Here is a 26505-nt window from a genome sequence, read left to right as displayed (position 1 = left end):
TGAAGAAAGGAAAGGCAATTTTTGACCACGCCTCTAGCCACACTACTAGCCGCACCCATTTGGCAGTAAGGGTCATTCAGCAGATGCCTCGGACTGTTCGTTAATAGTCATAGCAGCCAGAATTTTCTTATATTTCTATGTGTCACTATATGACATGTTGCTTATTTGTGCCTATAAGGCCGTGTTGACACGTTGCATAAATTCTGTTTCTTTGTTTCTGTCGTTGTCTGCACCAAACAACAAAATAACAATCTTCTCTGGTTTTTCCATTTTTGCTGCATTTTTTCTGCCTTTTCTCCATTATTTAATGCGTTTTTGGTTCAGATGTGAATCTGCGTTTTTAAGTGTTTTTTTCTTGTACAGAGAAGCTTTTTCCTGCATTTTTTTCAGCTCCACATAGAAACCTATAGAGAAAAAAAAGCCCCAAAACCGCAGAGTTCAGCGGCGTCCTTTCATGGAATCACATCCACTTTGCTTGGACAATTAAACACAGCAGAATATATGTGCAAAAAACAGCAGAAAAAAAATGCAGCATTTACACTACATGTGAACATGGACTAATTGCCCAAGCAAAGTGGATGAGACGTCAGGAAATCTCCGCCCCTGATGTCTAAAGATGCCGCTGATCTGTGCAGATTTAGTGGTTTTTTTCTTTATAATCTTCAGGATTCACATCTGCAACAAACATGTATCAAATAAGGGGACAATGCATAAAAAATACCTCAGACACGCAATAATCAGAGGAGATTGTTATTGCGCTCGTGGTGCGGACAGCGGCAGAAAAACGCAGCATTTCTGATTCGTGTGAACACAGGCTCAACAATACATTTTTATTATATTTTTTATGGGTTTTAATAAAGAAAAATAATAAATTGCGCCTTCTTTTCCCGCCATTTACCGATCCCCATAAATAATCTGATCGCTGTGTTGTTCGGGTCGTTACGATTACAGGGACACCAAATATGTCCATGTTATTTGCTGACTTGTGATGTTTATTATTTTGTTAAAAAAATTTAATAAAAGTACATTATTCTATTTTTTTTATTATTTTTAGTAATTTCATTACAAGAAAAAAAACCTCTCTTTTCCTCTCCCTCTAGAATAAAGGACACAGAGACGCTGCTCTGTACAATGGAGCTCTGTGTCCTGTGTAATCAGAGGCTGCATTGTAGGTCCATATATATATATCCTCCCTCTGACATTGTCATGCTTAGTGGCTCAACAGCTTATAGCAGCTAGAAAAGCTAGGAGGGCTGCTCGACATGTGTTTGAAAGTTGCTGGTTTGAATCCAAGGTGGCGAATATAAAAAAATATTTTTGTGTTTTTTTTTCCTCATTTCTTTATAGTAGTTTTATGGGAACAAATGATCCTGACTCTTTCCTTCACCTACAAAGAGATGCAGGATTTATCTATCTATCTTTCTATCTATCCCTCTATCTATTATATATCTATCATTTATCTTTCTAGCTATCTATCTATCTATATGTCTATCTATCATGTCTGTATCTATCATATATCTATATATCCATCCATCCCTCCATCCCTCTATTCATCCATCCATCTCTCCATCCCTCCCTGCATCCCTCCTCCCTCCATCCCTCCCTGCTTCCCTCCATCTCTCCATCCATCCCTCCCTCCCTGCATCCATCAATCCATCCATTTCTCCACCTCTCCCTGCACCCATCCCTCCATCCCTTCCTGCATCCCCCCATCTCTCCATCCATTCATCCATCCCTCCATCCATCCATCTCTCCATCCATCCCTCCATCCATCCATCCCTCCCTCCATCCATCCATCTCTCCATCCATGCCTCCAACCATCCCTCCATCTATCCATCCATCCCTCCATCCATCCATTCATCCCTCCCTCCATCCCTCCATCCTTCCTCCATCCATACCTCCATCCATCTTTGCAGCTGAATAATCTGCTTCTGGTTTCTCAACTGCAATATAGAGGTCAAGATAACCAAAACTTTCTATGTGCTTTCAATACAGGCAGTGGCTCAGTGGTAGAGCTGCTGCCTATGGAACAATGAGCTTTCACAGTTCACGGGTTCGAGTCCCAGCCGCCCTGATAATCCAGAGCTGATGAGAATTTAATTTATTCACTGCACTGAGGGGAGGAGCCGGGACATCAGCTGTGAGCTGCGGGACAGACCTGAAAAATCGGGGCAGTCCCGCAGAATCCGGGACGGTTGGGAGGTATGAAAATACACTACAGATTTACAAGAGTTTGTTTCTTTAAACTGCCATTATTGGTCCTGTCTGAGTGATTACATCAGTGGACACTTTAAAGCTAAAGACCGAGGGGGCAGTTTTATAATTTAAAGAGGACCTGTTATAAGTTTACAGTGGCCAGTTTTTGTTGTTATTTTATTCCCATTGCCCCTGAGTATTCTGTTTTTTGTTTGTCCATGACTCAATGAGGATCCCATGTTGGTAGCATTCAGAATGGCAGAGTCCATGACATGGAATTGAAAAACATAAGAGTTAAGGTCGCTTTACACGCTGCGACATCGCTCAAGCGATCTCGTTGGGGTAACGGAATTTGTGACGCACATCCGGTCGCTTTAGCGATGCCGTTGCGTGTGACACCTTTGAGCGATTTTACATCGTTGCAAAAACATGCAAAATCGCTCATCGGTGACATGGGGGTCCATACTCTAATATCGTTGCTGCAGCAGTAACAAAGTTGTTCCTCGTTTCTGCGGCAGCACACATCGGTACGTGTGACACCGCAGGAATGAGGAACCTCTCCTTACCTGCCTCCCGCCTGCAATGCGGAAGGAAGTAGGTGGGCGGGATGTTCGTCCCGCTCATCTCTGCCCCTCCGCTTCTATTGGGCGGTGGTTCAGTGACGCAGCTGTAATGTCGCTGTGATGCTGAACGAACCGCCCCCTTAGAAAGGAGACGGTTCGCCGGTCACAGCGACGTCGCAGGGCAGGTAAGTAGTGTGACGGGTCTGGGCAATGTTGTGCACCACAGGCAGCGATTTGCCCATATCGCACAACCGATGGGGGCGGGTACCCACGTTAGCGATATCAGTACCGATTTCGCAGCGTGTAAAGCGGCCTTTAATCCTCGATAAATGTTCTGCATGCTAAGGCCATATTCACACGTTGCATTTTGCAGCGTTTTTTTTCTGCTTTTTTCTGGCGCTTAAAAGCTTCTTTTTACATTATCAGTAAAAGCTCTGAGATCTCAGAAATCTCATACACACAATTGCTTTTTTTTGCTGTGGAAATTGGAAAACTGCTGTGTTTTTTAAGTCTGCAGAATGTGAATTCTTTCAGCTTTTTTGCAGTGTTTTTTCACAATAGAAAGCAATAAGGAAATGCAGAAATGCTGCAAAAAAATGAAACCATGTGTTATTGAAGCATTTTTGATGAATAAAACTTACCATAGTTTTCGGATTGTAAGGCGCAATTTTCCTCCCGAAACTTTGGGAGGAAAACGAGGGGTGCTTATTATAAGCTGAATGTAGCTTACGGGGGGATGGTGGAGAGGGGTCGTAGGGGTGATGCTGTGGGCTGTGCACTGTTCTGTGGGTGGTGCTGATGCTGATGACAGGCTGTGCTCGCTATGGGCGGTGAGGCAGGGGCCATCCTGAAAATGTTGGCGGTGCGGGCTTCAAATAATGGCGCTTGGAGTTGGCATGTGCGCAGATTGAGCTCTCAGCTCCAAATCTCATCTACACACATGCCGCCTCTGGTCCATTGATCTCCCAGTAGCGGACTTAAGGAAATGGCACCCAGAAGTGGTGCATGCACAAATGATATCTCAGCTCTTCATTCAGCTGATAGCTCAATCTGTAAACTCACTGACTCCGGGCGCCATTTCCTTGAAGGCCGCGCCGCCAACAGCCTCATAGCACCCGCAGTGAGGATGTTGGATACCTGCCACACCACCTGTAGCATCACCCTATTCCAGCACCATCCCTGGCTCTGGTGACCCCGCTCCACCACCGCTGCCACCCCCCCTCTCCCCGGTAAGACACCACCGGATTATAAGACAAACCTCACATTTTTGTATCTCCTTTTTTTTCCTCTAAATTCGGGTTGCGTCTTATAATCTGGTGCATCTTATAAAACAAAAAATATGGTACTTTATAAAGCGTACTGTAGACAAATGACACATATAATCCACACCCTCAAAAATACAGCAAAAAATGCAATAAAGAAACCATCAAAACCTGCTTTTTGTAAACGGCTTCTTTACTGCCAAAAGAACAGGGTTAGCAAGCAAGAATAAAAATGCTGTAAAAACGCAATGTGTGAACATGGCCTTAGGGGCACTTTGCACACTACGACATCGCAAGCCGATGCTTGCGATGCCGAGAGCGATAGTCCCCGCCCCCGTCGCAGCTGCGATATCATGGTGATAGCTGGTGTAGCGAACATTATCGCTACGGCAGCTTCACATGCACTCACCTGCCCTGCGATGTCGCTCTGGCCGGCGACCCGCCTCCTTACGTAAACATCCCGCCCACCTCCTTCCTTCCGCATAGCTGGCGTGAGCCGCAGGACGTAGGTAGGAGATGTTCCTCACTCCTGCGGCTTCACACACAGCGATGTGTGATGCCACTGGAACGAGGAACAACATCAAAACATCGGTCATTTCCAAATTATGTAAATGACCGATGCTACTCTGATGATACGATTACGACGATTTTGCGCTTGTTAATCGTATCAAAAATGCTTTACACACTACGATATCGCCTGCGACGCTGGATGTGCGTCACTTTCAATTTGACCCCACCGACATTGCACCTTTGATGTCGTAGTGTGCAAAGTGCCCCTTAGACCCTATTCCAGTTATTACAAAGGTTGTGTCTGGAGTGGTCCATTTTTATCAGTCTGGTTGGTGAACTCCAGATGACCAGCTATATTGGGGAGATTTCTAGGCCAGCATTTCTATAAGAAGGTTTCCAGGTATGATACACAAAAATGGCAACAGACGCACTAACGGAAGGAGCCGAACCGATAACGCAGCAGTGATGATTTATCCGGTGAAGCTGGACTTGTGCTCTATAGACAGATGCACTCATAGCTTATAATGGACAGTGCTCATACTTGAAGTGATGTTATTGTAAAGGATAGCGGTAATTAACGTGATTAAGAGATGTCTCAAAATAACAGCATGCAGCAAATGAGCTAAAAGTCAGAGCCGCGATGTACTTCTCCAATCACCAGTTTAAGACCCAAATAAATAACGCTGCCATAGAACAGAGGGCGCACACAAGTCATTCATCGCCGAGGCTCCTCTTCATCATCAGCCTCCGTTATGCATGTGGATTAATAGCAGCTATATTGGTCAAGGTTTTTTCTTTATTATGTTCATTGACTGATTTCCCCGCTCATAGGTCAAAGTACTTTGAATTTAATGATCATGATCCTGTGATCTATTTTCCGATGCCCTTTACTCTACTAAAGTGTGTTATTCGCTGGCGCTTCCTCCATCATCCATGCTGTGAGCTAATAAATACGCATCTCATCATGGGCTTAATGAGAACACTGCTTTTTTTTAACTCTTACTCAAAATAATTGCCCCAAATTCACAAGCTTTTTTGTAATGTTTGCGCCTCCTTTTAATAGCATATTGATAGGATCTCAAGCATGAGGAACCTCTATAGGACTTGGTCATAATTGGTGATGCACCCAATAAGAAATCTGCTTCTTGTTCATCCAACAAAGTATTTACAACTTTTGGTTTAAAGAGGTTCACATATTTCAGGAAAGTGTTATTTTAGTTATTTTAGAGTGTTTGGCGTCTAAACAGCAGTTAATCACCTTTCCCGGGTCCAGCACCAGTTTGCTGCATCTCTGGTCTCTGTTTCTGTGTTTTTGGTGCAGTGGTGAAGTCACATGCACAGTGTACATCACCACTGCAGCCAATCACTGAGCTCTGTGGATGTGCTGAACTAAAAACTATGAGCTTGCGAGCTCAGTGATTGGCTGCAGTGGTGATGTGTGTTGTCAATGTGAGGTCAATGCTGCAGCCAAAATAACAATATTAGATAAGTGGCTGGGAACGTGTGCTGGTCCCAGGGAGGGTGAGTACAATCTGTGATTTTTACCCATTTAAAGGGAACTAACCAGCAGGAATTTTATATATAAAGTAAAGCCAGTGCTATACTGGCGCTAGGATGCTGAATGTAAACATACCTTTTGTTCAGAGATTGGAGGTTTCATTTCAGAAATATATGCAAAGTAACGTTCCAGCAATGCACTGCTAATTGATTGATAGGTGCAACAGGAAGGGAATATATAGGTCTTGTTATCTATTTCAGCCCCTGTTTGTCTGCATGTACCAGAATTAATGTCTATGATGGTGAAAGGAGGAAGAAGGCCAGGCAGACAGACAGGGGCAGGAATAGATAGCAAGACCCGACCCACATATTATCTCCCTGTTGCACCTGTCAATCAAATAGCAGTGCATTGCTGGAACTTTACTTGCACATATTTCTGAAATAAAACATCCAATCTCAGAACAAAAGTTATGCTTACATTCAGCATCCTACTACCAGTATAGCACTGGCTTTGCTTTATATATGAAAATCCTGCTCGTTGGTTCCCTTTAAAGAAAAATTGTGTTTCACCAAGACAACCCCTTTTCAGAAAGAAGATAATCAGTTGATCTCTGTAGTCTGTATAACTTCCACAAAAATGTGGGCAGCCATATATTTCAATGAAGCAATATGATATCAGTTTTGAACCTTGCTCTAGCTATCAAAGAGACCCCTCTTATATCCATAAGATGAGACTACCCCTAGGGTTTTGCCATAATCAGGCCATATTAGTTATACACAAGGTTTGTGATACATGACTAACTACCTGCAGTCCCATCTTGGAGCTTTTATTTTTTTCTGTTTGGCAGAAGCGGCTATTCTCACTTATCTCTATATGAAAAAATTAAGTAAAGAACTGGACTATCTTCATTAGTCCCATACATGTCAACGGAGGGGCTCTGTGCATGCATGATATCCTTTCAGTTTAAATGTGGGTCCCATTCTCATTATCATTGGGACCCCGCTTGATTAGATACTTTAGAAAAATTATTGTATTACAATTCTACACTCGGGCTGTTTTAATTCTCAATACTTTGGAACAAGGTCATCACTTTAGGACATACATATCTAACAGCAGGGACTTAAAGAACACAAAAAAGTCATCAAATAGAAAGGCCAATACTACAAAGGAAACAAAATAGTAGGAGATCCCTGTAAAGATTTTCCAGTGCTTTGGAGGCTCTGGTTTGCAAAGACTATTAGTCTGGAGCATCACTGGTCATAGTGTAGCTAATAAAATGTTTGCCCGTGACGCACAAATGACGGGGGCGGGTACGATCGCTCGTGCGATTGCATGATAGATCGTACCGTGTGACGCCGGCTTTAGTGTGTGAGATGTAATGATCCAGCTCTGATATCCTGGTCTAACCTCCTGCATGAATCAGTGTGGGTGGAAGGGCAGTGCAACTGAGTTTAGCTGTGTCACATTACAAACCCTTCTAATCTGGTCTCCTGATATATAAATTGCTATTTTGTGCCTTTTGCCATATTTCTTACCCCAGAATATCTTCAACAAGTATATTAAGGGTGCTGGGGTTGCGGATGAGCTTGTCTAAAAAGCTCACGATGTCTGAAAACTTAGGTCGGTGATTCCTTTCTTTCTGCCAGCAGTGGAGCATTAACTGATGAAGAGGGACTGGACACCCCATCGGAGCAGGGAGACGGTAACCTTCTTCTATGGACAGGATGACCTAGAAATAATCACACATAAGTATTACATTACATCTGTGACATGTGCATTCTTTTCTACAACATGCCCTGATAGCTTTTAACATTTTAGCTGAGCTATTATAAGGTCAGCAAGGAACGCTGCGAGATTTCAGCACTGAACCCTGAAGAACTCTTAATTTAGCTCTCGTCTGTAGCACAGTAACCCAGGATCAGTGCACTACAAGATGAGGCAAGTGAAATTTATTTCCGTGACTTCAATAATATCAATCTACGAAGTCATGTAAAACCTTAGTCTTTGTATTTTTTAAGATCTACTAATACACTAATATTATTTATTAGTATATTAGTACATCCATTGTTCCATGAAGCAAAAGAAAAGATGACTGCATTTTGAGTCCGATCCCACCACCAAAGTCTTCTTATACACAGTGTTTCATGCAGAATGAGGCTAGAGCCGAGCCATCTCAACCTTCATGATGTCTCTTTTGGTGACAGGTATACAACACATACAAAAAAAGGTTATGTTTGGCCAGAATATAATCATCCAGTGGATACAAAGGATCTGATGGTCAACTCTCCAGAGAAGACTATCAGGTTAGGGAAACTTTTACAAAAAAAATATGGTTGGGGTTGGAAAAAAGGAATTGATGTGACTGATCATACCATAAAGTTGTATTTGTAGTAAAAAATGTCCCATAAACATCAAACCTCACATTACATTTTTGGCAGACAGGTTGGGTCATGTATAATTTCCAATAGATGGTTATACGCAATGGTCCATTTTTATCATTTTTTTATATTATGTGTATTGGTGGCCTATAATGGTACAAATGAGCTCTTATACATTGAATAACATGTCAACAACATTTTGTTTTATTGAATAATCATCAAACCATTTGTGAAAGAACCATTTTTGGATGAGCTTAGAAAAAATAAACAGAAAAGCATATTTTCACCTGAGGAAGGAACTACTCAACACAACTTCGCTCAATATTTCTTCAAGAATTCATTTACTATAGATATACTGATTTATGTTCATGGCTTTGCATATATGATTCATGCATGGAGTGATAATTGTCACGACGCGGACAAGGGTGAGGCCAAACATACAACTTAACAGGGATAACACCTTGACACACAAGGGGTACACCAGGGACACTTTAACAAAGGTGAGCCCTAGTGCTAGTGACAGGGAAGATAGACACCTTCTTCACTTACCTACCACTGTACCCTGCATGCCTAGCCAGTCACTCTACAAGTTCCTCACCTGTCGCTGAGCAGGAACCTAAAACCCTGAGTGACCCTACAGTCCTGGCTAGGGAGTGGGTAAGTAAGGATCGTTAGTCCCACCACTGCACTAAAACAACACACCAGGGATGGAAGACAGACAGGGAGGAACACAACAACAAACTGCTGCAGTCAGACCCAAGACTGCAGCCACCAAAGCAACTTCAAGTGAGGGCTACACCAGCTTCTTTCACCTCCAGGCCCAGCATCCAAATGAATGAGAATTACTGGCACCTTCTGTTGGTAGCACAGTGTAAATAAAGGGACTGGGAGTGGTCCAAACCGGAAACACCTGAGATAGAAATTAGACCACTTGCTGGCAGGGAATATTCACAATAACCATCTCTTCCCCAAAGGAAAGTGAATACATTTAAAGAGCAGACTCTTCACAAGAGAAAGGGGGTCTCAGAATCAGAACCTGTCACTAAACTTTAATAGCAGAGAGACAATCATGACAATAATAAAGCCAAGTATGGGATCTGGTACTGTTTCGGGACAGTGTTGTAATAAGTCGATGTACTTGAGTACCAAGGCTAGGAAAAGTTAATGTATAGAAGAAGAAAAATTGTAAAACTAAAGAAAAGCAACATGATTAAAAAAGGTCTGGAGAAATATAGCCAAAAATATTGAACGGAAAACTTGAATCACAATCGTATCTCAAACAATGAAAAATTCAACTTGAAATTCTTTACTGATATTAATTGTGTAATTACTTGAGCTCAAAATGACATTTAGACAGTCAATGGAAACCAACATCAAAGTAAAACTTTGGAATCACAGGCAGTTCCAATTTTACAAAAATGTCATCATAGTAACTCATACTGTGACTCAGTGGTGTGTATGGCCCCACGTACATGCACTCCCAACGTCTGGTCATACTTCTGATAAGATGGCCGATGATGTCCTAGGGGGATATCCTCTCAGACTTGGATCAGGACATCATCCAGAAACTTTCAGATCTGTAACGTGCTCGGTATAAAACTGCTCTCAACTGCAAAAAGATGTTGATTGAATTGCGGACCTGATGAATTCTGATGTTCTCTTGTGAATGTCATTTAATTTTTACACTGCATCAGGCCCTCGTCTGTTTCTCACAATTTGGTCAGAAACGTGCCCCAATAGTGGTAAGGACGCTATTTTCTAGGACTCTGGCAGTGCTCCTCATACTCTCTCGCACAAAAGACCAATACAATCCGGTTGCTGTAATGCCCTTCTTGACTATGTTCTGCTCACCTCATTTAACGACCATTGTCCTGTATTTGCTTCATGCTCTTGAGACTTTGCTGAGGAAGCACAGCCAACCTTCTTGTGACTGGACATATGGATGTGCCATCTTAAAACAGCTGTACTACCTATGCATCCTTAATGAGCAGCAGGTCCCTCCTCAAGGTACCAGAAGTGACAAGACAATAGCAAAATGTTAAACTAGAGAAGAATCATTCAGGAAGGATAAGGTGAGAGTCATGTGTCGACCACCACCACTCTTTTTTTAAGGATTGTCTCACTTGGTTTATTTGTGCACCAGTTGTCACTTTCATTTGCACTAAAAAAGATGCCATTTATTCACCTTATTTAAATTTCTAAACTGGACAGGTTAATATCCTTGAAACTTAATTAAGTTGAAGTTAGGGTACCTTCACACTTAGCGATGCAGCAGCGATCCGACCAGCGATATGACCTGGTCAGGATCGCTGCTGCATCGCTACATGGTCGCTGGTGAGCTGTCAAACAGGCAGATCTCACCAGCGACCAGTGAACAGCCCCCAGCCAGCAGCGACGTGCAAGCGACGCTGCGCTTGCACGGAGCCGCCGTCTGGAAGCTGCGGAGACTGGTAACTAAGGTAAACATCGGGTATGGTTACCCGATGTTTACATTAGTTACCAGTGTGAGCAGGGAGCAGGGAGCCGCGCACACTGAGCGCTGGCTCCTTGCTCTCCTAGCTACAGTACACATCGGGTTAATTAACCCGATGTGTAATGCAGCTACATGTGCAGAGAGCAGGGAGCCGCGCACACTGCTTAGCGCTGGCTCCTTGCTCTCCTAGCTGCTGTACACATCGTGTTAATTAACCCGATGTGTACAGCAGCTACATGTGCAGAGAGCCGGAGCCGGCAGCACAGGCAGCGTGAGAGCTGCAGAGGCTCGTAACTAAGGTAAATATCGGGTAACCACCTTGGTTACCCGATGTTTATCTTGGATACAGCTTACCTCAGCTGTCAGACGCCGGCTCCTGCTCCCTGCTCGCTTCATTTGTCGCTCTCTTGCTGTCACACACAGCGATCTGTGTGTCACAGCAGGAGAGCGGCTTTGAAGAAAACGAACCAGGGCTGTGTGTAACGAGCAGCGATCTCGCAGCAGGGGCCAGATCGCTGCTCAGTGTCACACACAGCGAGATCGCTAATGAGGTCACTGCTGCGTCACAAAAAGCGTGACTCAGCAGCGATCTCGGCAGCGAGCTCGCTGTGTGTGAAGCACCCCTAAAACTGTGTTGTGTAAGTATTCACTTAATTATTTTGAGCAGGGTATACAAGGACTATAAATTGAGACAATAACTCATTAAGGTTATCAGATTTAATTGTCTACATGTAATATTGTGAAGAGTCTCTTGAACTTCTATTACTATTACATTGGTTGAGCAAAAGAATATTAAGTAGCTTGGCTTTTATATAGATTCAACAGTGACTAAAGCCTAATTCCGATGCTTATTGGCGATCCCAAAGACAATGACTAAGATGTTGTGTTCATGGCACCTATCGGTGTGTGGATAAGGGTGAAATTAGAATTCTTTGGGTGCTAGAAGTGAAATAACAGCAATTTATACCAAGCTACAAAGGTATTTTCCTTTCCGACTTAATAACTATAATGCCACAACATCTATGTATAACAATGGCACTGAGTAGTGAAACCCAATGGCCCTAAAGTTCATTTACCAAGTAATTCCATTATCTCCTCATAACTACTCCTCATACTGTGTCACAATCTCTGGAGGCGTTTATTGTAGATTTAACTGCAAAAAAAAAGCTTTTGATGAATAAATTGAGTAGAAATCTTTACACTTTCCTTTTTCGCCATCGGATTGAACAATGCAGTGACATTCCCTTTGGATCTGTTCTTACTCTTGGGAGACACCGTACTTACGAACAGGCTGCCGTGCTCTTTGTTCAATTTTCTCGAGCAATTATGTCGGCATTGTTTGAAATCCATTAGCTGTTCTTTTTTTCTTTTTTTTGCCTCTCAAAAAAATTGGTGAGTTCTACAGTGCACATTAATTTATACATTCACTTACAGATTGAGAAAAGTCTTCGGAATTGTTCGGAACGTCAGATGTACTTTGTCTGAACTTTTGTTTTCTTCACATAAAAATTATCAGAAAATTTCCCGTACGTTGCAGCTGTAAGTTGTATTTTCCACTTTACTCCTTACAACAGTTTGTGAGAGCTAATGTGCTTTACGTTAAGGAATGAAAATATAAAGTAAAAGCCATTTCCTTATTACTTGAAGATGGAACCTAAGACCTCTTATATAATGATTGAGTAACGTTTTGTTCATGTTGACAATCTCAACTTTATTAAGTACTTAATGGAGTTTCATTTCTGAATTCCTCAATGGACAACTTGTGGTACTTGAAAAATATTATTAATATATTATATAATATATAAAATAATATAAACTAGTTTTGCACAGCCATTAAGAGTAGGTAAAGCTTTAACATTTTTTTATATTTTACTTCCCATTTAATTGCAAGATTGGTGGGAGTTGAGTCCTGAGTAAAGATGAGTGGACCCGTGGAAGTTCGGTTTGCCAGGTTCAGCCAGACTTTAGATACATTTTGGTTTGGGACTTGAACTGAACCCCATTGGAAGTCACTAATTGGGCAGTTCAGGTCTCCGCCCACATGCAGCTACCCATAAGCAGATCACTTTCAGGAGCGGGTGGATGGGGGTTTTTCCATTTTTTGGTCACACTACATCTGATAACACTGATTTTACCCTCAGTGTGAGCCCTTCAAACACTGCAAGTGGCTCACACTGGGCTGAGCACCGAGTGTATCCACAGCAATGCTCTCATGAGTGATTTGCATACGTAAAGCACCCAAACTCCAAACCCGAACTGTTTTTTTTTGTGTGAAATCTGTATTTGGTAACAGCACCGAACATCAAACCTTGGGTTTGCTCTTTTCTAGTCTTGAGACCTCCATGATTGCTTAAAAGCCCCCCTCCCTCCAAGGGGTTCGCTGCTCAGGAGGCCGGTGCTCATGCAGCTCATGCATTCAATAGAAACATAGCCTATGTACTGTTAAAGCCTATCCTTTCTAGTGAAGCTGTACTTCTCTTTGTGCGCACACTCTGCACTCCTGTCAGTTGGGCTACACATGTCCGGTGGGTGTTGAGCAAAATGTATCCAGTAAATTTACAACACAAACTACCATTTTTTTGAATGCACATTTAAACGGGGTTTGAAGAAAGGCAACCATAATTACAGTTACCCCATAAAAAAATAACTTCACAGCCCTCTCCCACATTCATCATGCCAAAATATTTTCCAAGAAGGTCAAAGAACAGTTCTTCATTTTATAGAATACACACTATGTGGTTAATGTATAATTAGATGTGCAATATTATTAAAGAGGTTGGCCACTACTTTGACACTGATGGCCTATCTTTAGGATAGGTCATCAATGGCTGATCAGCCAGCATCCAAAACCCTCTACCCCTGCTGATCAGCTATTTTCGGTGTCGGCGGTGTCAGCAGGCAGACGCAAATGCTCAGTTCTGGAGCTGCCCTGTCTTCTGATAGCGGCCGTGGCCGGGTCCTGCACATCTGCCTCCCATTCAAATTAATAGGAAGCGGATATGCTCCTGCTGTATATAAAAAATGTAAGAACTACTGATAAGAGAAATCAGCTTATAATATGTTACAGTCTGCATAATATAATGTATTGATTAAAGTACCAACAATCTGTTCAAATGTTTAAACCCTTAGGGAAATCGATGTACAAACATAAAACAAAAAACAATCAAAAAGCCCTTTTATTACAAACCTTATGTCTCAATTCACCTATTCCTACAAAGTTTACTGAACTTTGCCATTGCTTAAACACACAAGTTGGCAACCCTTTCTCAATGACTTTATTTCACCACGTAAACTAAAGAACAACTTATTCTCCCTTTGGTGCCAATGCTGATCCAAGGACAGGTCTCCCAGGGCTTGTGTAACATTATTATGTCACTTGAGCTTAGCAGTCAATCAGTGGTAGTTAATGGGACTCTTCAATCTTATACCACCTGAGGAAGCTAGACACGTGAAACGCGTGTTGAAGTAGTGCGGTGTGCCATAACTGATTTTGTTTTCTTATGCAATCTTACTATTATGTGCCTCTCAAAACTTTGATTATCTTATTTTAGTAATAATACCGTTTATCATTCTCTAGCAGCACATACTCATTGCTGATGGGGTTAATCGACAACTTCCTCTCCTTTCTTTCTGTGTTCTATTACTATAAGTTCCATCATGCCTTGCATTGACCTATAAGCTAGCACCTATCACACCCACTCAAAACTCCATCCAAACCCCTCCCTTCCCTCCTTCTCTAGTTTCAACCTCCTGCATCTTGTGACACAGAGCAAGCACTGCCATGTGCACCAACTTACACCAACATCAGCTGCTGGCATATTCTCTGCTCCTCATTCCTTTAATTATGGGCGTGGGAAGCAGTAAATATTCATTCCCTTAAATAGCAGGCATACGTGTTCTTTCCAGCGCCGCCTCCTTTCACCTTGCACCACCGCAATTTGCTGCACGATAGGGTGATGTCAAGTCAACTTCTAAAGCCCGTGACATCACCGGATATCAGCGGCCGCAGCAGCCAGGGGTTACATGATCAGCTCTGAGCTACAGAGATAGAGTAGTTCATTACCAAAATTGGTTAAAGGAGGTGTTTCACAATACAGTTAATTTATGGATCACAGTAGATAAAGTAGTGGCCATCCTCTTTAATGAGCTCCCGTGTTACACTGCTGTTGTGATACCTTTGACTACAATAATATTATATTTGAGTATCTATATCATGCACTAATATTGAGACAGTGATAGCTTTATGCATTCTATCTTCTAGTGTAAAGCCTGCTTTACATGTTATGATTTCGCATACGATATCGTATGCGATCGTAACCGCCCCCATCGTATGTGTGGCATGTTCAATTTGTTGAATGTGCCGCACAAACGATTAACCCCCGTCACACGTACTTATCCGTCCATACGACCTCGTTGTGGGCGGCGAACGGCCACTTCCTGGAGTGGGCGGGACGTTCGGCGTCACATCGACGTCAAGCGGCAGCCGGCCAATAGAAGCGGAGGGGCGGAGATGAGCGGGACGTAAACATCCCACCCACCTCCTTCCTTCCGCATTGTCGGTGGGAGCCGTGGACGGAGGTAAGCTGTCGTTCAATGTTCCCGGGGTGTCACACACTGCGATGTGTGCTGCCTCGGGAACATTGCACAACCGCATGTTCAATTCATGAGAAATGAACGACGTGCATGCGATGATCGGATTTTCGTTCAATCGCAGTCGCACGTACCTGTCACACACTACAATGTACCTTACGATGCCAGATGTGCGTCACTTACGACATGACCCCGCCGACACATCGTAAGATTTATTGTAGCGTGTAAAGCGGGCTTTACACTTATATATTCATGCAACTGTGACATATGCATATAACATTTACAGTTAGGTCCAGAAATATTTGGACAGTGACACAAGTTTTGTTATTTTAGCTGTTTACAAAAACATGTTCAGAAATACAATTATATATATAATATGGGCTGAAAGTGCACACTCCCAGCTGCAATATGAGAGTTTTCACATCCAAATCGGAGAAAGGGTTTAGGAATCATAGCTCTGTAATGCATAGCCTCCTCTTTTTCAAGGGACCAAAAGTAATTGGACAAGGGACTCTAAGGGCTGCAATTAACTCTGAAGGCGTCTCCCTCGTTAACCTGTAATCAATGAAGTAGTTAAAAGGTCTGGGGTTGATTACAGGTGTGTGGTTTTGCATTTGGAAGCTGTTGCTGTGACCAGACAACATGCGGTCTAAGGAACTCTCAATTGAGGTGAAGCAGAACATCCTGAGGCTGAAAAAAAAGAAAAAATCCATCAGAGAGATAGCAGACATGCTTGGAGTAGCAAAATCAACAGTCGGGTACATTCTGAGAAAAAAGGAATTGACTGGTGAGCTTGGGAACTCAAAAAGGCCTGGGCGTCCACGGATGACAACAGTGGTGGATGATCGCCGCATACTTTCTTTGGTGAAGAAGAACCCGTTCACAACATCAACTGAAGTCCAGAACACTCTCAGTGAAGTATATGTATCTGTCTCTAAGTCAACAGTAAAGAGAAGACTCCATGAAAGTAAATACAAAGGGTTCACATCTAGATGCAAACCATTCATCAATTCCAAAAATAGACAGGCCAGAGTTAAATTTGCTGAAAAACACCTCATGAAGCCAGCTCAGTTCTGGAAAAGTATTCTATGGACAGATGAGACAAAGATCAACCTGTACCAGAATGATGGGAAGAAAAAAGTTTGGAGAAGAAAGGGAACGGCACATGATCCAAGGCACACCACATCCTCTGTAAAACATGGTGGAGGCAACGTGATGGCATGGGCATGCATGGCTTTCAATGGCACTGGGTCACTTGTGTTTATTGATGACATAACAGCAGACAAGAGTAGCCGGATGAATTCTGAAGTGTACCGGGATATACTTTCAGCCCAGATTCAGCCAAATGCCGCAAAGTTGATCGGACGGCGCTTCATAGTACAGATAGACAATGACCCCAAGCATACAGCCAAAGCTACCCAGGAGTTCATGAGTGCAAAAAAGTGGAACATTCTGCAATGGCCAAGTCAATCACCAGATCTTAACCCAATTGAGCATGCATTTCACTTGCTCAAATCCAGACTTAAGACGGAAAGACCCACAAACAAGCAAGACCTGAAGGCTGCGGCTGTAAAGGCCTGGCAAAGCATTAAGAAGGAGGAAACCCAGCGTTTGGTGATGTCCATGGGTTCCAGTCTTAAGGCAGTGATTGCCTCCAAAGGATTCGCAACAAAATATTGAAAATAAAAATATTTTGTTTGGGTTTGGTTTATTTGTCCAATTACTTTTGACCTCCTAAAATGTGGAGTGTTTGTAAAGAAATGTGTACAATTCCTACAATTTCTATCAGATATTTTTGTTCAAACCTTCAAATTAAACGTTACAATCTGCACTTGAATTCTGTTGTAGAGGTTTCATTTCAAATCCAATGTGGTGGCATGCAGAGCCCAACTCGCGAAAATTGTGTCACTGTCCAAATATTTCTGGACCTAACTGTATCTATATTCCTAGCATGTTTAACTATATTCCTTTTACCCATAAGACTTTTCCAAGTGGTCCCCACACACCATTATAACACCAGTGATCAACTTACAAACTTTTTCTATAGTTTATAATTTAATTGAAATAAAAATATTATTATCTTTTTGGACTACTATTTTTCTTTTTTTTATAGTCATGTGGAGTTAGTATGTTATGATCTAATGTTTAATATTGTATATATACAAACTCCTCACTGCATATTTGTGGGCGAAGAAGAAAGTAGGCTTGGGACTTCGATCCTAGGCAATGTTTATCACTATGGAATATAATCTACCGGTATATATAGAATACTGTCCCTCTAATGTCCACTTTGTTTCCGACAGTGAGTTTTAGGACAGTTTGATGAAAAAATAGAAATGTATCCATAGACCAAACAAAAAGGAATTGTAAATTGTACAGATAAATAACCACACTTTCATTAATCGAGGCTAAAATATTCTGTTTAGGGCATTAACCCTGTTTCTAAAGATACTGACTAAAGTAGAACTATTTTTTGGCGCTCAGCGTCCAGGGCACATGCTACATTAATGCCTTTAGTTCTTACATCTTATTATTGTAGGTGCTATTTCTATTAAGCCTCCATTTTTCCAGACTTATATAAATGCAATAAAGTGAAACAAATCAGTGGTAAACTAAAAAAATAAATATAAAGGCTACTTACATCTTGATTAGACATCTCCCAGTATGGCCTTTCTCCATAAGACATCACTTCCCACATCACAATCCCATAGCTCCAGGCGTCACTTGCAGAAGAAAACTTTCGATAGGCTATTGCTTCCGGAGCTGTCCATCTGATGGGGATTTTTCCACCCTAAAAATGTAAAGTATCTTTATCAACATATTTATAGTTAAAAATTGTCACTTTAACAATATGTATATGAGAGGTCTTTACATGTGAAGTTTTCCATGACACCCATCATGATGTGGGGAGGCTTTTCTTCACAAAAACAGAGACAGGGAATCTATTTAGATTTGATGGGAAGATGGATGGAGCTAAATTCAGGGCAATCCTGGAAGAAAACTTGTTAGAGGCCACAAAACACTTGAGACGGGGGCATAGGATCACCTTCCAGCAGGACAACAACCCTAAACACACTGGCAAGCTACAATGGATTGTTTAGATCAAAGCATATTCATGTGTGTAAATGGCCCAGTCACAGATCAGACTTAAATCCTATTGAGAATCTGTGGCAAGACTTGAAGATTGCTGTTCACAGACGTCTCCATCCAACCTCACTGAGCTAGAGATATTTTGCAAACAAGAATGGGTAGCAATTTCAGCCACTAGATGTGCACAGCTGGTAGAGGCATACCCTAAAGGAATTGCAGCAGTAATAGTAAGTGAAAAGTAGTACTACAAAGTATTGATTCAGGGGGGCTAAATACAAATTTTTCAGTTTTATATTTTTCAAATATTTAGAAAGCCATGTATCATTTTTCTTTATATTTCACACATACTAGTGTTGGTATATCACCTAAAATCTCATTAAAAGCATTTATGTTTGTGGGTATAAGGTGGAAAACATGTGAGAAAGGTCATGGGGTATGAATACTTTTTCAAGGGACTGTAGCTGTAACACCTGTCCCTTACCCAGTTTCACTGAACCAAACTTATAGCATCATAGAGATCTATCCTGATATAAGTTTAGTTTCTCAGATCTATTTGGGTCTCTGGGTGTTACATCTGGAATACAGATAGATAACTACAATAAGCTTGTTTCCATAGTCTCCTTACTTCCGGAATATGGACATATACTGTATACTATATAGTAATGTGCAAACATTTTAAAAGGAAGGTGTCGTAAAAAAAAACCCCCAAAAAAAAGCCGCAAAGTGATCCTAATGTTTAAAATGTCACCGAGGAAAGGAAACAAATGCTGCAAATTCCCAATACTTTACAAAATAAAAATAGAAGTGTTAATAGTTTATATTTATCAATTATTAAAATGCAAAGTGAATAAATAAAATACAAATCTAAATCACTTTTATATTTGGTGTGACCGCCTTTTGATTTCAAAACAGCATCAATTCTTCTATATACCTCAGCACGCAGTTTTTTTAAGAACTTGGAATTGAGGTTGTTCCTCACATCTTGGAGAACTAAGCACAGATCTATGGATTAGATAAATCAAATCCACTACTTGCATAATAAAGTTAGGAGTCAGGCGAATAGGACATAAGTTAAAACAGCCTCAATACTTTTAAAGGTGGCAGCCAATAGCAACTTCAAACTATAAATTGAACAAAAAAAAAGCAAAAGAAGGTTATGAAACGAAAAATGCATATGTTTTATTTGTATTTTTAATGTTTAAAAATGGCTAAAAGGCTATAACAAGACATAACCAGATATCATGTATATAGGCTTCCATTGTTTCATGTAATTTCACGCAGATTTGGTGGTGTTGCGATCAGGGCTCTGTTAGGACCATTTCTTCACTTCTAGGACCGCTTGAACTTTTTTATGCTGAATATCGTTCTTGTCATATTAGCTGTATGTCCGGGGTCATCCTGCTGGCTGTCCACCACGGCTGTTAGAGGCACTTGATGGCTGATTAAATCAAGTGCAGGGAAAAATTCAGACTCAGCATGTGAGCCCGCAGCTAAGGCAAGGACACAGCCGATGACGTAAATATATGTCATCAATCATGAAAGGGTTAAGCTGAAAATATTAGAAAACAAGAAAATGTACTATGTTCTCCATTTTTTGTTCCCTGTAACAATCCAACATGAAAACCTTTTGGTCCTTGTTTACAACCAGCCAGATTATGACCACTACATATCACTGCTGCCAGCAAACTATTGACAATCTACTGACATCATGGCTCTAGGCTAAAGGCCCCATCACACACAGAGATAAATCTTTGGCAGATCTGTGGTTGCAGTGAAATCATGGACATGTTGTTCCATTTGTACACAGCCACAAACCTTGCACTGATTGTCCACAATTTCACTGCAGCCACAGATCTGCCGCAGATTTATCTCTGTGTGTGACAGGGCCTTTAAATGTGATGCCACTATTGGCATTTGTACCTCTGATTGGCTCTAAAAATCACTTGTTTGATGCTTGTAAATAAAGATTATCAGAACTTTCAGACAAATGAGGACTGGTTCTATAATTTTGAAGTCATAGGTTGGGTAGACAGTGGCCTGCTACTAGAGATGATTGAATCGATCTGCAGAAAATTGATTTTGAGTCAAATTTCCTGAAATTCCACAGGTTGTCGTGAGTTCAAACACTTTACGATCCGATTCACACGGATCACCCAAAAATAAAGTCGTTATGTATGTGTATGCTCCAACACAGGTAAAGGGGGGGAATAAGCCGATCACCCTGTAGCTATACCCACACCCTACTGGTTCCTGTACAGACTAGAATTCCCTACGCACACAACTAGAAACCACAGCCCAGACCTGACTTCCTAAAAGGCCATTGGGCTGATTCTCGTTCCTCCTGTTTAAAAAGTGGGGAGGTCACTATGCACAACTAAATAGAATAGGGAAGGTGTACAGGGGTAGACAGAAACCAAAAGTGGGCAAACAAAGCATGTGCACAAGGGGAAAAGGGGAATAATAGATGCAAGCAAGGAAAAACCTTCCACCAACCTAACAGAGAACAGAAGAAAGGTGTAGGTAAGGCAAATAAGAGAAGACAGAGAAATACAACACTGGTCTTAGGGGTACTTCTCACATAGCGAGATCGCTGTTGAGTCACAGGTTTTGTGACGTAATAGGGGTCTCACCAGTGATCTCGTTATGTGTGACACTAAGCAGCGACCTGGCCCCTGCTGTGAAATCGCTGATCGTTACTCACTGCTCTGGTTTATTTTCTTCAAAGGCTATGTCCTGCTGGGCAGGATGCATCGCTATGTTTGACTCAGCGTGACAGGGTCCTAATGACAGCAGAGATCGTTATACAGGTCGCTACTGCGACCTGTATCGCTACTAAATCATTGGTAAGGTCTGACTGTTTGACATCTCACCAGCAACCTCCCAGCGACTTACCAGGGATTCTTATCAGGTCGCATCGTTTTCAGGATCGCTGGTAAGTCGCTAAATGTGACGGGGGCTTAAGCCTACTAGGCAAATCCCTTAGCGGCAGGGCTGCAACTCCTTCGCAGATATCATCCTACAGAATATAGCCAGCAGAGAATGCTGGAGAAAGAAGAGGCCACTGGAGTCCCAAGACCGAAGCATGGCAAAAATAAACTGTCCGTCACCATATCACTGTTGAGTCAAAGAGTGGGCTGATGATGTCAGGAATGGCCGGTCTAGTTTTCCCATAATGCCCTGCAACTATCACATGACTAGCACAGCCAATCAGGGGGGATTTTGACAGCACATATAAAAGATGAAGCCCTGCTAAGTAGCACCTTTTATGCTTTTATAGTATAGATACAGGAGATCAGAGTGCACAGCTCATTCACATAGGGACAAAAAAGGCCAAAAATTGGATTGTGTTGTGTACTAATGTTAATTTACATTGAAAATACAAGTGGTAGTTAGTCTGCGAATTTATCCAACGATAAAAGGGACTCAGTCAGCGCAAAATGACTGTTCAAACCAAGTACAGTTGATACATATTGGTGTGGCAAAGCATTTATGTAAACCTTTCCTGCTGCTGATTTTCCTTCTATTGCCACCGTCCCTTCTCCTTTGATTGACAACTCCAGCTTTATAGAGCCAAAGAAGGGAGGAGATAGATGAAAAACTAGCAGGAGGGAAGGTGCATTTAGATGTTTGGCCCCACCATGATACACCGAGTGCCTGTACTTTGTTTGAACAGTTATTCTGTGCTAACAGAGGGTGTTAAGTGCTGTTCCTGTGCAGTTTGTGTGACCGAGAATCCATTGATCTATGATATTCTGTAGTTATAGCACCTTAAAGGGAACCTGTTATGTAAAACACGCTATTAAACTATAGATGTAGTGTTAATCTTCAGGTTATTTATGTTTTAAATTAAAGTTGTCCAGCAGTGACTGAGCTGGCAGTCAGTCAGTGCCAGGGGCGCGGTGACAGCCGTTGCTCACTATACACTTAGGGGTACTTTACACGCTGCGACATTGCTGCCGATATATCGTCGGGGTCACGTCATTAGTGACGCACATCCGGCGCCGTTAGCGATATCGCAGCGTGTAACAATAATGAGCGACGATCAACGATCGCAAAATCGTTCCAAAATGGTGATCGTTGACACGTCGTTCATTTCCTTATTGTCGCTGCTGCCACCGGTACGATGTTGTTCGTCATTCCAGTGGCAGTACACATCGCTATGTGTGACACCGCGGGAGCGGCGAACCTCACCTTACCTGCGGCCACCGGAAAAGGAGGAAGGAAGGAGGTGGGCGGCATGTTCCGGCCGCTCATCTCCTGCTCTCCTTTTCTATTGGGCGGCGGTTCAGTGATGCTGCTGTGACATCGCTGTGACGCTGAAAGAACCTCCCCCTTAGATAGGAGGCAGTTCGCCGGTCACAGCGACGTCGCAGAGCAGGTATGTGCGTGTGACGCTGCCATAGCGATAATGTTCACTATGGCAGCGATCACCACATATCGGCCGTACGACGGGGGCGGGTGCTATCGCGCTCGACAGAGCCAGCAAATGCTAGCGATGTCGCAGCGTGTAAAGTACCCCTTAGCAGTTACTGAAGTCGCGGCGGCCATACCCCTATGATTGAAAGACCGAGGCCGGAAGGAATTAAGCTCATTTCCTCCCAGCAGCATTGCTCTCTGTGAGGGCGCTGGGCAGCTTCAGAATGCTACTAACCTGGAGATTAACTCCATATCTGTAGATTAGTGTTTTTTAAATGACAGGTTCTCTTTAATAGTATTCTTTTTTTAATCTTCACACAGTATAATTGCAAACCAGGAAAGAAATTTCATTAATTCGTCAGGAAAGTCATCATCTCTTTATTTTTTTAAATACAAATCTCCAGAATCCAGAAATGTTTAAATTAACCATCCAGCTCACAAAGTGTGCGTGTTGTTAAAAATTTTCCTTTTTTCTTTTTAAATTTCACACTTCTTTGTTGTAGGAAATTAACAAGCCTTACTTGACACTTTTTTTGTAAAGTGCTTGGGGAGAAATTTTTTATTTAAATCTTTTAAAAATTGAAAATGTGTCCGATCTATAAATTATCCTAGCAGTTTATGAACCATGCACCCTCCCCCCCCCCAAACATACTACACACTGGTGCCATATTTCAATTTTCAGGTGTGAAACTACTTATACCTACTTCTGCAAAGTAGGATTTTGGGTTATTGTGATGACTGTCACTAGGTGACGCTAGACACTACTTCCATGCAGTAAATGAGTAAAAGAGGTAGTCAGACAGACCGAGATCATAAACCAGGAAGTCACGACAGTACATGGGGGCAGACAGAGACGAGGTTAAGATACAAGTCGAAGGTCAGGGTTCCAGGAAAGTACATACAAAATACAGGGAGCAGGCGGAGACGTGGTCAGGAGGAAGACTAAGATCAGAAGCCGGGAAGTCACAACAGAAACAGGGGAGGACAGGCAGTGATGGGTAAACAGTCCGGAGTCAAGAGACCAAGATCTGAGCACCAGGGGAGCCAACAGTACAACTGTAAAATCGGAAGTATGACTAGCAGCGTCCTGTGCTAATTCGCACCCTAATAAAGCAGAGCAATCACCAGGAACGAGAAGTATCTGTGAGAGCACCTCCCAGGACCAGCGTGAAGCCCAGTGCTGTGAAACAACCAGCAGAGCATTCATCCTGCAAAACGCTCTGCACCATAAGCAACATATACCGGCTCTACATGAGAGCATAGCAGAACAATACAGAATGTTCTGCACATAGGAATTGTGAAAGTTATTTTGCATTTTTGCTCAAGATTGGTGGATAATTAAAAAAAAATAAAAAAAAGGTTAAGGTTTTACAATTGTTTCAGTTGAACTTAATGGGAACCTGTCAGGTGCAATATGCACCCAGAGCCACCAGCAGTTCTGACTGCATATTGCTAATGCCCTTCTAGCAGTCCCTGTATACACTAGCATAGATAAAAGGAGCTTTAGAAAAAGTATTTCTAAAGATCGTATATTATGTGCTCTTGAGGTCGGGGACTAGTCCCGAGGGCGTTTGTTCCCTTAGCTAGTTGGCCCACATAGCATGGTAGCACGCTCTCCGTGGGCGTACTAAAATGCTAATGAATGCACAGCGATGCGCACATACCTCACTGTTCATGGCAGCCGCCGGAGGATGGATGTGTACTACGCATGATCCGGAGTATCTGGGACTTCTGTTCGTGCACACTAAACTGATGTCGGGTGTAAAGCTTCCTGGCTTCAGTGAGGTACAGTGCGCATGACCGGAAGTGCTGAGTACTCCGGCTCATGTGCAGAGCACATCCATCCTCTGCCGGCCGCCATGAAGAGTGAGGTATGTGCGCGTTGCTGCGCATTCATTAGCATGTTAGTACACCTACAGGGGCGTGCTACCATGCTATGTGGGCCGACTAGCCAAGGGAACTCACGCCCTTGGGACTAGTCCCCGCTCTCATTAGCACATAATATAGGATCTTTAGAAATACTTTTTCTAAAGATCTGTTTATTTATGATAGTGTATACAGGGACAGTTAGGCAGGGATTAGTAGTATACACCCATAACTGCTCGTGGTTCTGGGTGCATATTGCACCTGACAGATTCACTTAGTGATGGCCGCTTCTGCAATTTGCTGTTCATGCGTATACTGACCTAGTAAAATAGTATTTTAGGGTACGTACTATAATTTTTTTTTTTTTGTTGGGGGGTGGGAATAACTTTAAAATAAAAAAAAACAAAACAAAACATGGTTTACAATCTGTTTCCCCTAGCCAGATAGGCATAGGTCACATAGATATTAGTAAGGCTGAACTGCCAGGAGATGTGGACAGGGTCCAGTGGAAGTGAATACATTTTTTATGAAGAACTTATTGGGTCTGTGTATTGAGTGTGTCCATTACATAATGTAGTGTTATTTTCCCCATCTTTTCTGCTTTGTAATACTAACCATAAAAATGTTAGATATGATTAAAAAGAAAATTGCAAAGGCTTAAAGGGAACCTGTTACCAGGTTTTTTCCCTTATGAGCTGCAGCCACCAACAGTGAGCTCTTATATACAGCATTCCATAGTACTGTGTATAAGAGCCCAGGCCGCTCTGTATAACTGAAAAAAACATCTTTATAATAACCACCTAGGGGGCGGTCCGGTCCGATAGATGTCACTGCTTTTGGTCCAGTGCCTCCTCCATCTTGTGTGATCTCTGTCCTCTTGCCCAGCCCCATGTGTATGACGTGTCCTGCATCTTTCACACAGAGGCCTCCATTGCGCTCCTGCACAGGTGCACCTTGATCTGCCTGGCTGAAGGCAGATCAAAGTACTGTAGTGCGCATGCGCAGGCGATCTTCGATCTTTTTTTGCGCCTGCGCCTTTCAGTACTTTTAGTCGGGGAGATCATAGTGTGCCTGCACAGAAGCACAATGGAGGACTCTCTGTAAATGACGTAGGATGTGTCATGGACACGGGGCTGGGAAGGAAAATGGGAATCAGGCAAGATGGAGGAGGCGTCACTGAGACCAGTGACATCCTTTGGATTGTCCCCTAGGTGAGTATTATAAAGGTTTTTTTTTACGCTCTACACAGCGGCCTGGGCTCTTATATACAGTATTCTAGAATGCTGTATATAAGGGCTCACTGATGGTGGCCACAGCTTATAAGGGAAACACCTGGTGACAGGTTCCCTTTAATATTTTTAACAGCGAGATGTACTTTTTCCTGTCACACATTTACCATGACAATTTTTCACCTAATTGATCATAACAAAAGGATAATGTAAAAGAAAAAAAAATAAGCAGAGAAGACGTAGACTTCAGCTAACTTTTCATATTCAGGAATTTGCCATTTTTAGGTAATGTTTAATTTTAAGTTATGTCCCTTTACACTGGAGACAGTTGTGTAGCTCCTGATCTGTGACACTGTGTCGAGTGGCTGTCCTCTGGAAATCCGGCTCCACATTACTGAGTCCGTGTGACACTTGTATCCTCATTAGCACGGATC

At 42.3% G+C, this 26505-nt stretch overlaps 1 protein-coding gene across 2 annotated transcripts in view; it reads right to left on the bottom strand.

Annotated features, from left to right (window-relative positions):
• Positions 1-26505, bottom strand: part of EPHA6 (EPH receptor A6) — a 1356729-nt gene that overhangs the window by 11677 nt on the left and 1318547 nt on the right. For both annotated transcript variants that reach the window (XM_075335125.1, XM_075335126.1), the window contains 2 exons: positions 18112-18261; positions 7565-7758 (listed from right to left, as the gene is read on the bottom strand). In XM_075335125.1, the coding sequence (XP_075191240.1) occupies positions 7565-7758; positions 18112-18261 (344 nt within the window). The remainder of the gene's footprint in view (positions 1-7564; positions 7759-18111; positions 18262-26505) is intronic.

This window comes from Anomaloglossus baeobatrachus, chromosome 2 (genome assembly GCF_048569485.1).
Source record: "Anomaloglossus baeobatrachus isolate aAnoBae1 chromosome 2, aAnoBae1.hap1, whole genome shotgun sequence".
NCBI classification, from domain to species: domain Eukaryota; kingdom Metazoa; phylum Chordata; class Amphibia; order Anura; family Aromobatidae; genus Anomaloglossus; species Anomaloglossus baeobatrachus.
Note: the sequence above shows the minus strand (reverse complement) of the source record. Positions and strands in the feature narration are given on the sequence as shown.